General features: G+C 34.7%; 1 protein-coding gene across 1 annotated transcript in view; it reads right to left on the minus strand.

Moving 5' to 3' along the window:
• The window catches only part of LOC143229161 (RWD domain-containing protein 1), a 55070-nt gene that overhangs the window by 17579 nt on the left and 23764 nt on the right, over positions 1-13727 (minus strand). Inside the window, exons 3-4 of the mRNA XM_076461079.1 lie at positions 12682-12809; positions 7244-7387 (exon numbers count right to left, since the gene is read on the minus strand). Of these exons, the coding sequence (XP_076317194.1) occupies positions 7244-7387; positions 12682-12809 (272 nt within the window). The remainder of the gene's footprint in view (positions 1-7243; positions 7388-12681; positions 12810-13727) is intronic.

The following is a 13727-nucleotide window of genomic DNA, read 5'->3' on the forward strand; positions in this document are numbered from 1 at the left end:
AAACTATAATGAGCTCCAAGAGATTGATATGGAGATCAGTGGGGAAAGCATGAGCAAAAGCACATCCTATCAGTAGGACTGTCAATTAAAAAGTGATTATGGGTTGCACAGTGTTTGTTACAACTGGAGTTGTGCTGCACATCCACAGGTGGAGGGTTGCTGCATGGTCATCATGTCACATTGAACTTGAACAAAACATGAGGCGAGGTACATTTATGGACAATGTAAGCAATGAAACCTCATGAGTTAGCAAATGAAGTCATATGAAAAGTAAAGAACAAACAGGGAAAATGATCACATAATAAAAATGTTAATGGCACAAGTGACAAGTTATGACAAAGGTTCAATTAAGTCACAAAAGAATAGAACACTAGGTTATTAAAATCTTCCAAAAATATAACAAAACCTGATGTTGAATTATATTACACAGCTGATCAAAAACATAGTTGAAGAAAACAAACACTATGGGTTACATAGTAACAGTAACAGAGCTATAAAAAGGTAAATGAAAAAACAATGGGCAACGATCAATAAAATATAACTGTTAACTTTATTGAGAAAGAAGGGTAATGAGAGCTAACACAGGATTCCAAGCAAGGTTCTGTTGATCATGAAGAGCCCACTGAAGGGATTACACATGTTCATGACTATGGGAGACAAGTAACATCACTAAAGACCACATCCCCAACAGTGATAGAAAGTAAGAGAGCAGAAAATGTGCAGTGAGCTGACAGTTCCATGGAACAAAGTTGTTGAGGAGAAAGTTGGTTGGTTGGTTTGTTGATTTGATGTTTTATGGCACAAAGTAACTAGGCTATCTGTGCCAAACATCCAGTAAAAAGTTAAAATTAAAGTATATTTATTAAATTCATAAAAGGAAGTTAAGGTAAAACAAAATAAAGTTTAGAAACAAAAAATAAATAGCATAAAACCAATGTTTACATCTAGTTTACAGCATTAAGAGAAAAACTTCAGTTGTAGAGGACTTTCTGTAGCATAACTTTAATTATCATAACTCGCCATGAAGACTAACAGATAAATGCCAAAACCACCATCAGTCACCTGAAGTTGGCCTTTCCAGTCCCGGTTCTGAGTTATTTGACTTGATGGCCATTTTTTAAAAGTAATAAAAGTTTTAAAAGTCTTGTAGCAAATTTTAATAATAACTCACTAGGATGACTGACAGGTAGTTCAAACAGCAGGATCAATCACCTGAAGTTTGCCTTTCCAGTCATGGTTTTGAGTTATTTGATGTTACGGCCATTTTCTAATTTCAAATCGAACTACATGGACTGTGATGCTTAAAAGAGAATCACATTAAAAAAGGTCTAATGTGTAAATTAAAAAACTTAAATGGCATTAAAAAGATTGATGGCCTTTAAAAAACTAAAAACATTTCTACGGTGGACAGTGTCACCATCACCAATAGCACTGTCTAACGTTACGGACAGACCTTGGGATGGAACATGTTTAAAATGATGCCGTCGTAGAGAGTCATGATGAGGGCAAGACTTATTGTGACATGAGTGTTACACAGACAACACATTGGTGTATCAGTTCCAAATAAATGAAAATGATAAGTTAAACTGTAAACAATGTGTAGTTCAGTTAGAACAACTTTCTCTTTCCGATCCTTACGGAAGCAAGATGGCATAAGTCCTACATAGGGTTTTATTTGGAAAAGCTTGTTTTCATGTTGTTCATTCCAAGTCAACTGCCAGCTGGCACAGAGCTGAGCCTTGAATACATGACGATAGTCCATGTATGGAATAGGCACAGCAGTGATAGCTCCAGAGCAGATAGATTTAGCTGAGGTGTTGGGGAGCTCATTCACCATGAATACCAACATGGCACAGTACCCAGAAAAACTGGATAGAAGTAGTTGTTAAAGAGAAATGGGCCAGTGGATTTTGAATATCAGTGAGAACAGGATGTGAACTAATGTGAAGTGATCCAGGGCCAGTAGAGAACTAAACGAGTCAGTATAAATAGTGTAGTTGGAGTATTGCTTAACTTCTATGTGATCCAGGGCAAGAGAAATGGCATACAGTTCAGTAGTGAACATAGAAGCAGTAGAGTGGATTCTGCATGCAACCACCGAACCACAACAAACCATGGCAGAGCCCACATAGCCACCTGATTTTGAACCATCTGTATAAATAGGAATGGAAGGATGGTTCAAAAGATGTCCAGCAAATAACAGTATTTTCAATCAGGAGTGTCTGCTTTTCTCAGATGTCTTAAAGATAGGTCACATTTGGGGACTGTAAGAAGCCATGATAGAATGAGCTGACCAATGGATACAGCAACGTTATCCAAGGACAGACCCAATTTATCTAACTCTGCCCGAATATGAAGGCCAAAACGAGCAATGGCAGATCATGTGCTCTGTAAAAGTATAACCCACCGAGGAAGGAAAACCAAACCCCAGGTGAGATGCTTTGGTAGGGAAGAAAGTTTCAAAGCATATAGTAAAGGCAGTTGCAAATGGCAGAGGTTCAAAGAAAATTTATGAGACTCTGTATATAAGCTCTGAACTGGGGAAGTGTAGAAAGCCCCTGTGCAGAGCGGAAGTCCTTGATGATGAATGGCGTCCAGCATCTTTAAGGCCTAGATCCTGGCAGAGATCCATAGTCAAGTTTCGATCAAACAAGAGCACGATATATCTTCAGCACAGAACATCAATCTGCTCCCTAAGTGGTGGAAGAGATGACACAGAGGATGCTCAGTGTTCTTGTACATTTGACCCATAGCTGCTTGATGTATGGCATAAAGGTCAGCTTACAGCCAAAGATAAGCCCCAAGAACTTTGTCTCAAGGACCACAGGCAGCATAACTTCACCGATATAGAGTTCAGGATCAGGATGAATACCCCATTGGTGGCAAAAGTGCATGCAAAGGATTTTAGAGAAAGAGAAGTTAAAGCAGTTTGCTGTGGTCCCACTTCAGTAAATGAGTAAGAGCAGTCTGTAGTTGCTGCACAATATACCTCATGCTCAACAACTGACATGAGATGTGAAAATCGTCCACATAAAGCCCATTTGCAATAGTAAGAGGGAGTTGTTCAGTGATGGCATTAATCTTTATACTGAAAAGTGTGACACTCAAAACACAGCCCTGAAAAACTCCAAGTTCCTGTAGAAAAGAATGGGAAAGTGTTGAATCCACATGAAATTGGAATCTCCTGTACATTAAAAATTTTTTAATAAAAATTGGCAAATGTTTATATATATATATATATATATATATATGGAGTTCTTGCAAGATGCCATACTTCCATGTTGTCTCACAAGCTTCTCAATGTCAAAGAACATTGATACAAGATATTGTTTGAAAAGGCTTCTCTGATTGATGTTTCAAGTTGACCTCCATAGATCCTGCCCTGGGTCAATTTGGCAGGTCTCTGCTGTTGGAAGAGGATTCCAGCAACTGAGGACATGAATGAATAATCTTGGAGTGGGAGAATATGTATCTGAGGAAATGCCCGTAACCGAAACCAAAAGAAGTGGATCTTGAGATTTTTTGGAATGTATGTAAGGGACAGAGATGAGTGTTGAAATTGATTCATGAACTTTTTTAATCATGGAGGTCAAAAGACTTTTTATTTGTTTTGAGAACGATTTTTTTGGAAGCACAGAGAGATCCATCTGCATTCCCACTGCTTTAGTGGAATGAAGTGCAGTAATATACATCTGAGATGAAATGGTGGACAGCATTTTTCGAACCTCAGAATAAGTAATGTTATGACTCGTTTTCAAAAGCTGCACCTCTTTTTCTTCCAACCATTTATGGCAAGAACGAAAGTAGCACAGGTAAGTAGCACAATTGCAAGTGATACAATGAGGGTCCATTTCATAGACATAGGCATCATGGTCCTTGCCACCGCAATGAGCAGATGTCAAAGAACCACGATATGATGTCTTTGAGTGACCGATCTGCTGACACTGGAAACATCAGAAAAGGTTTGGAATGTATGGTCGTACCCTGCAATTAAGATAACTTGCCTTGATGGTGACAAATAGATGTGGTGATGTAAATGTCAGAATGAGGATACTGGTCAGCATCGCAATTCCATCTTTGCAAGTGGAGATACTTCTCACTGCAGAAACTCCTTGGCTGGAGAAGCCACCGAGAATCTCTAACTCAGGGATGTTCTTCAAATCCCTCTCAACAATAACTCCTTGTGATGAATTCAAAGTAGCATGAGGTGTAACCTCAATAAGTATATCCCCAATCACCTTTGAATGCAAGAGGAGTTCACTGTGTTGAGATGTGGATGTTTCCACCAATATGTCACCAGATCAAAGCTTTTTGACTGACTTTGGAGAGCCAGCAAGTCCGTATAGTCCTTTCTGAATAAAAAATGGGGACATTTTACCTAAATGTTTGTCTGAAAGAAAATGTAGGATAAGAAAATGAGGAACAGGTGTTACAGATGTTGAATTTTCAAGATGTGGTCATTCACCTATGGACTATTTTTCACTATTTAATTTTTTATTTGAAGGATCCATAATAAAAAAAAGGAATATTTTGGTGCCCATGGACCCCACCCACATGGAGCCCTACAAGGGGACACACTACAATATCAAACAAGGACACTAGAGCAACACCAGGGTTTTGTGAGCACTATACCCAAATACCTGCATCAGATACAATGTCCACAACACCTGTTGAGAACTTCCAACACTGGTACTCGGTTGACCCTAACCCAAGTGGACCAGCCAACTGACCCAATGGGGGCCACACAATGGCTGCCCATTTACAGGAATTCAAGGCCAAAGTGGTGTGTTAGGGTTGGACCCCTCAACCACCAGGATCCTCTCCTCCCCTTCACAGGTTGCCACGCACAGCAAACATATGGGTGAATGTTTAGATCCCAAAGGTAGTAAACTGAAAAAACAGAACCTTCCCTGGAAGGTCCCCTCACCACATACAGGAATCCACACTGAGGTGGAGAAAGTTGGGCCTGACTGAAAATGGTGCTGAAAAAGATACCCAAGTGGATGAGATACTGGGTAGGTTGGAGTAAGGACTTTTCCAACTTGATGAACCAGCCTATCCAAGCAACCACTTGAAGGAGTTGGCAACTATGGCTGACCCAAGAACAAACCAGAAAAAGCTTGTCATCTATATAATGGTGGAATCACAACTCTAGTGCATGAAGATAATGAGTAAAAGCTCTAACTATCAAAAATAAAATAAAAGGGACAGAAACAAGTCTGAAGGGTAGGAGTATGAAATTGATAAACCACCTTGTAATGGACAAACTAAAGACATGGATGAAGCAAGTGATGAAGAGAACCCATAAACTGGGTTTATGATCCCAAAGGTGGTAACTTTGTACCTCACAAACTAAGTGAGATTGGAGTGACAACTATCATGTTCCAAAACAAGTAATATTTGATGAATACCATAAGATAGAAAGAGAAACAAAACACAGAGAAAAATAAGAGATAAAAGAAAGTAGAATACAGTCTAAGACCCTAGAATCACACAGCACCTATGGACCAGAACACATTAGATAGTCACTAATACTGTTAGCAACATGATGAAATGAAATACCCTAGAAAGAAAGGGCAGATAAAGGTTGGGAACTGGTAACAGGTGCCATATTGGGCTCTGGTTGACAAAAACAGGTAATAAGGTTGTAAAGGGTAGATTGTTGTTGTACTGATGCAACTCATGATTCTAAAGACTCAGAGAAGATGTAGTGTTGCAGAAATGGGGCCATACTTAAATCCCCAAGATATTATGATGCTAAATGAACAAAACTTAAGTTTGCATCACATACTAGAAGGTTCCAACAACAGAGAAACTATATATGCAAATCCAGAGCCAGTGATGACAAATAAGCCAATGTGGAGAGAAAAAGGTAGAGAATGTCCCCAGAATACCCCTTAGAATTTCATTGGAGAGACTCGTGGAGTAAATGGATGGTAGAGAGATACCATAAAATAGTTGTGAGGGTTAGATGAAGGCAAGAAAACTGGGCATGGATGAGACTTACAGAAGATGTGTGGGTCACACCCCACACAAACAAAACGAATCTAACAATTGCTGGTCAAAAGAAGGACAGGCTAATGTGATATACAAGAGGAAATCATTTCAAAGCCCATGAAGGACAAGGCCTGTTAATCCTGTCTCTTAATTGTGAGGCAAATTGGTCATCATGTACCTAAATATCTGGGAAAGTTGGAAGAATGAAATAGGGATGGAAAAAATTGTCACGTAGTGAGAAGACACTGTTCATAAGAAATTGGAAAAAGGGATAAAATGTCAAATAACAGAAATTAAATTAACAAAGTCCATATTAGACCTAACTTGCTCCTCATATGGGACATGGGAAGGCATGGCAAAATCAGGAGGTGAAAATAGGCAATCTATGTCCTTGTCTACCTGAACAAGCTCAGCTTGTTTGAAAGGAAATGGGAGAAGGTTCAGAGACAGAGGTTGATCCATGTAATGTTCATTCTCCCAGCAAATAAACACAGATAAATCCCTCACTGCATTGCTCACACTTAAAAGTTTTATATTATCTAAAGTTTAATCCTTTATTTTCAAAAGAAGCATTTAAAATAGCAATTAAAACTTTAAAAAAGCAAAAAAAGCATGTCAGAGCACAAGCACTGCCACACAAAAAATGATAGGCATATAAAGGAAGTGACAAGCATCACATGAGTATGTCATGCTCCTATTGGTGGTGAAATGATGCCCAATAATTTATATAAGAAACATGTTATATGTGTATATCAAGGACAGCACTGCATGAGAATAGCTAATACTAAGAGAGAAAGGAAATGCTGTATCAAAATTTAATAAAGTCTTTTCTTAAATGAAGTAAAATTATGTAACTTAGATGCACTGATGATAAGGTTTTTATGGCCAGATGTGAGCAGGAAGTTGACATAATGCTTAAGGTTAAAAAAAATAGCAGTGAGATTGGAGTGACAACTATCATGTTCCAAAACAAGTAATATTTGATGAATACCATAAAACAGAAAGAGAAACTATAAACAGAGAAAAATAAGAGACAAAAGAAAGTAGAATACAATCTAAGGCCCTAAAATCACACAGCATTTTCTTGTGTGATATTCATATAAGAGAGAGTAACAGTTTATTGCAATCTGTTCCATCTTTCAAAGGAAAGAGATAACATGATAGAATAAGAAAACTCTTTAAAACAGTTGAGTTGAAAGGTAAAATTAATATCAAATAGTTTTCATGTAGAACAAAAATATATTACTGTCTCCTCTTCCTCTTGTTGTTGTTTCCTCTTTTCTTCCTCCTCTTGTTTCTTTTTAACAATTTCCTCTCCTCGTTGATTTAGCCACTCCAGTGCTGCTGACACTAGAGTAAAAATCATCACCATTCCCAAGTTCTCCTGAGCCTAGCAATAAGAAAAACAAGGACAATTTTTCTTACAAATTTAATTTAAACAAGGCAATGAATATATTCTTTTTTATACTAGCTTACCATTTGATTAAGATAAAAAATTTTGTATATTTTTATCATTTATTGCTAACATTTACACTTAATTTATTTAAAAACTGAATTTAAAATGACAAGTACTGTCTAACTTGGAAAGGTTTAGTGTATACAGTGTACCTCACTTATTAATCAACATAGTATATTTTTTTTCTTTATGGTGTTTTAAAATAACCAGACTTTATGCTTCTTTTTTAGTGTTTGAATTTAATTAAAAAAAGGAAATTAAACTTAAAAGTTTGATAATTTTTTAAACATACAAAGGTACAATAGCAGACTTACTGTTGCAATGTTTCGCATCAATCAATTAATTTTTTAAACATAAAAAATTCAATTAAACTTTTTAGTTGACTATTTGAAAGATCAACATAAAAAATACTGTTAATAGTAAATATTACAATGTCAGACATCAATAAACATTTGGTATGAACAATCTCTCTACTGACAATCTACATAAAACTATATAGCGTGGGCATAAATATAATACAGCTTATTTTGATTTGTATAGTAATCAAAACTGTGAGAAAAACCCATGCACTTGACAGGTGAAGAAAAAGAGTCACTGGCCACTATTCAGTTCTTCACATCATATAGCTGCACAATAACAGATATAATAAATAAACTTGGTGCTACGAAAATTGATTAATTTTGATGATATAGGTCCAGCTTACCTGTTAAATTATCATACCTTTATAGTGTTGATTTGACTAGTTTAAGTATAGCTGGACAGGCACCACCTACCATAGAGCACAATCCATAAAGCCCCAGATAAATAAGACATACAAAAAGGCATCTTACTCAGTTACACTGAAGAGTGAAGAAGAGCAACAGATGGAAAACAGTGCCCTGACGAGGAAGAAACAACTACCAAAAGCAGTGTGTCCCATATCAAAAAATCCAAAAAGCAAATAAACAAGATTTGTAGGGAAAAAGCCAAAAATGACAATTACTTTAACATGGGGGTAAAGAATCCTATGAAAATTCCAAATATATAGAAGAAAATGGAAAGAGGTTGTATGGCAGGCCATACCAGTAGAAGAGGGGATAGGAGAGGACAAAAGCTGGAAAACTTGGTTTGGGAGAAAGTGATAGGATTCTTTCTCAGAGGGTCAAGAATCAAAGGCCATGTTATCAGGGCTTGTAGACTTGCATTCAAAATTTTACTGAACTATTATTTTATGAATTTATGTTAAGTTTAGAATCAAATTGCAGATTACAATTCAAACTTTATATATGAGTTAATTTATTAATATAAAGTAAATATTAAAAGAACACACCTAAATATAGATTTTGGTGAATTACATGGATGTTGAATGCAACACTGTTTAGAATTAGGTGTTTGTGATGTCAAAATATTAAGTCTATTATTTTGTACAAATCAGGAACTCAAATTACTAATATTGACAAGCTATAAAATAATAACCTCATCTTTTTTACTTTGCTTATGTACTGAATCAAACATGGTGGCCCCATTCAACTCTCCATTTTTTGAAATGGTCCTTTATATGTACTTATTTTAAGGAATGACATGTGAATAACCAATTAATAGCTTATAATGTCCCCAGAGTAATTTTCCCCACCATTTTAATCTTTGAAAAGGCTTCATGATCTTTTAATCCAAGTTTTCAATGAGGTAGGTTGTGTCTCTGGTCTGCCTCAAGTTTTATATTTTTTAAACTCTAAATACATTTTAGTTACTATGTTTAATAAATTATAGTGGAATTCTATGGTATCAATGTAGTTATTTATGAGTTTGGTTATTCAACTATATACATAAAACCTAAAAAAAATGTTGATATCCTCTATATGCAAAATGTTAAGACTTAGCAACATATGTCTAGCAACAACCAAGTACAAAGGGCATGGCAAGAAGAGATAATTGTTTGCTTTTCTTCTTGATTTATTGTTGTACTAATCCACTAAAACACAGCCAAGACAGGGAAGACTAATGGTTAGTTTTAGGTGATACAATGTTTAAAAATTATAACATGAGATTACTTTAAACTCAGACTCTATTTTCATAAACAAATCTTTAGTAAAACGTACTTCATTAAAAATCTGATTTTTTTTGTATACAAAATGTTTGTACTACTTACTAAAAGTCTACCAAATTTTAAGATACACATGCTGTAACAAATGTTATAATGCAAATACTTAATGTGTACAAGTGTGTAGTTAAAACTTGTATAAACTATACTGAGCCCATTGCAAAAGGGTTAACAAGTTCTGTCCCCATACAGAAAACAGAGATTCAAAGTGTAAAGAAGTAAGAAAACAAAAAAACAATCTGCCTGATGGTAAGCTAAGATAAACCAAAGCCTGTGAAGGACCCAGGCATGCTAGTACCATTATTCATAAGAAAGACGAAAAGGCCTAGCATGAACCAAAACGACTGTAAAAGGAGGAAAAAAAAATGTGGAAAATGTATAAAAAAAGAATCCTGGTAATTCTAGCAGACTCTGCAGTAGAGATATATGAAGACCAATACAATCAGGTTGAGGAAAATTGTCCAAATAAAATGAGTTTGGCAGTTTGAGGAGAAAGGCAAGCAATGGTAAGAGATGGTTGAACAGACCCCAAACCCAGTAATCTTAAAAACAAAATTAATTGTAAGAAGTATAATATATTATTAATTATGAAAATGAAAAAAATTGTTATATTGTAAAACTAAGTAAATGTATATTGACAATGAAATTTGGTAGGTGGTATTTACTGAAGAAACAATAGACAAATTTACAAATGTACAAAGTTAACTAAATGTATGTTTATTAAAACCAAATAACTACAAATAATAATATCAACATCAAAATATTCAAAAAGGTGCAATGACGTAGCAGCTTATCTGTCCAAAGTCAGTAGACCTAAGTGTATAGGCTACCAAACTCAAGAACCAATGAAGGTCAATTTATATAACATTCAGTTTCCCAGTGTACACAAACTGACAACTTGTCAGTTGAGTACTGCTATCTGAAGCCTAGATAACTGTGCTAGAAGTAAATTACAACATTTTTGAAGTGGAAACACAAATTTTGGTGAAAAAAAACCTGAAGAACTATAAAGATACAGTATTGTGCAAAAAAGATAGGACATGAAAATATTTTGCTATTCTTTTCATTTTATGGGGCTAATTCTAGCATGCCATTACAGAATATAAATTTCAACACTAGTAATGCTTCACGAATCCCTGTTGACAACTGAAACAGTCAGGGTGAAAATACTTATCATTCTTTAGAATTCCTATATACTTGTACTAACAGCACATCATAAGGGTTTATGCTAGAATGAACATACTCAAATTTATTATCTGGAATAACTGTTACAATATGCCATGCAGTGTCTTAACTATATGTAAAGAAGCAATCAAGGAGCTACCACATGGTAGTGGTATATGCAAGAAGAAACCAAGTTAATAGCACTCCAAAAATAAACCTTGATAAAAACAGTGTTTGGTACCATATATTAAGTTTTATTGCCATGCCATAACTTGAAAAGCATAGAAAATTGTCAGCAGAGCAAAAAGTTTGCATAAAGGTTTTACATAATGCTGGTTGGACTTTCTGAAAAATTGCTACAGTCATGAAGTGCTCCCCAAATACTGTCATGTACGCCCTATATAGAATGTCTAAACTCAATGATACTGATGTTAAGTATCTTTGATTATGCAGTCTTTGGAACAGGAAGAAGACTACCACTGCTATAAAGTATGAGGTATAAGACCATTTATCAAATGACAAAAAATTTCCAGATCTACAGTATTAAAAAGAATGAACAATAATGAAATATTTTGTAATTTCAAGGTTAAAAAAACTTCACTCTCAAAACATTCTCAAGAGACTGAAATTAGCTGAAAAGTACAAAAACTGGACTACTGATGATTGGAAAAGGGTGTTATGGGCAAATGAGTTCACATTTCAACATGTAGTGTAAGTTGTACATCTAACAGAAGAAAGACACCTCTATGCAGGTAGTGAGATAGTTTGGGAGTTTTTTTCTGCTGAGGTGACAAGATATTTGTAGAATAAGTAGAACAATGGACCAGCACAAGCACCATCAGATATACATCTTTCATGGTATACAATGTGATTTGTGTATTATTGGTAAAGGATTCTACTACCAAGAAGACAATGACCACAACTACTCATATAACCTGTGCAGAAATTATTTTGCTGTGAAAGAAACTGCTTGAGTCATTCAAATGATGATGCAATGGCCCCCATTGAAAGTGTCTGTGTAGAACACAAGTGTACCAAGAGAAAAAATGGTACAAGAGTTGGATGGAACCACACTACATCCAGAACTTGTATTCTCTTTACCTGGAACTTAGTTCTTATATCAAAGGTAGAATACAATATGAGTAATTTTCCGTATAGTCCAGTTCCAACCAGATAGCTGAGGTTCAACAACTAATTTTTGTCTTAACACTTTTGCACTGTACAGTAACTTGTCACTTCAAACATGTAAAGTGAAGTAAAAAAAAAATTCAATACTGTATAATATTTCAAAGGAAAAAACACAGAAAACAATGAGAAGTGATAGTCTGGTAGAATTGAATAAAGGGAATCATGTTACGAGGGTGTGTTGCACTTCTCTTGGTGGAGGGCTATCCCATGATGATTTGCATGCAAGACAGTTAAACCCCATTGATCTTGGAGTACATGGGAACTCAAGGCCCATGACATACAAAAAATATTTTGCATGTAGATGGCAGTGTTTAATTAAAGTAGCTATTTATGCGAGATGAAGTAATGTACCATATAGAAATAATTTATTTTCTACACCTTTTGCAGATACATCATTTTTACTTAACCAGCAAAAATTCACAGTTACAATTTACTTTCTTCTTTTCCAAAACATCTAAGAAACACAGGAAACAAGCTAAAATCTTCTGAAGTATAACATAGCTAAAAACTAAAATTATGCTAAGTATAAGTACTAGGCTTATAATGAAATATGGAAACCCCATAAAAAAAACAAAGGATTACACTTAAATGAAAACAACAATTAGATTACAACAGACTGCTTTGAACAAGTTTCACATAATTTTGTCAGAAACATTTGAAACTTTACACCATACAAAACTTATGATTTTTATTGACAGAAATTCACCTAAAAGCAGCTGGTTTATACTATATACTATTAGATAAATCATCTAATGATAATAACCAACATGTGTAAAAATAAATTTCAAATTCCAACCTCATTTTGAAGAAACTTTAAAAGTTCTTCTGAATCATCATCTTCCAAGTTTTCACAATTTTCAATTTCAATTAATGGTTCCTCATCTGGATAATGTGGTGTGTATGTGAACTTCAGACAAACTGAAACTGAAATCACAGGTTAAATTGTTTTTTAAAATTAATTATTTCCAACTGAAGAATAAATGTTGGCATATATGCAACTTGCTAAACACAAAATGTAAAAAAGTATATACATGTAGTATATTATACAGTACCAGAAAGGTAACAAGGTCTTAGGTTTGAAGTAAAAATACTACTGTCTAACCATAAAATAGTTAATTTGCTAATGAAAAAACAAAACAAACTCATTACAAAGAAAACCAGTACTTATGCAATGAATTATGCTCATAGTTGTATCATTTGTTTGTTTAAGTGATAAACAAAAGTGGCATCTTTTTTTATTTATTCAAAAGAAATTTACTCTCTTTTTGCAATGTATAGTTTTAGTTTTTAGCAATTCTATAGAAATTATAACAATGAAACAAGTTGCACTTAAGAGTGTGTACACATATATAATTTTATATAAAAGTATACGCATTTCTTTAAGCGACAAGATTTCATATTAAACCCAAGTATGATTAAAATATACATACAAAACTTTTCTACTCATGTCAAATTTTCAAATATAACACTAACATAGAATGCACCAAATATATCCACTGAAATCATATTGCAAAAAACATCATAAAAAATACAATAGCTTATTAAATTAACATTTTCCTAAATTGAAAATGTATATTCAATAACACTATCTCTGTTGACACCACAGCTATTTTTTGACCTCTAGGATTTCCTATCTAAGCACAGGTAATGCATGCTTAAGTATTTTATACCCCACTTGATTGCCTTAGGCAAATTCCAATTTGCAAATTTCTCCACCAACTTCAATACACCTTCTATCTGGGTACCGTGTATAAGCACCTCATCCTGATAATGTATTAAATTTTTTTGCCATAAACCAACTTTTAGTAGGAAGGTAGGGTAGGATAGTGTCAGAGCAGGTAA

Source organism: Tachypleus tridentatus, chromosome 10, assembly GCF_004210375.1.
Source record: "Tachypleus tridentatus isolate NWPU-2018 chromosome 10, ASM421037v1, whole genome shotgun sequence".
NCBI lineage: Eukaryota > Metazoa > Arthropoda > Merostomata > Xiphosura > Limulidae > Tachypleus > Tachypleus tridentatus.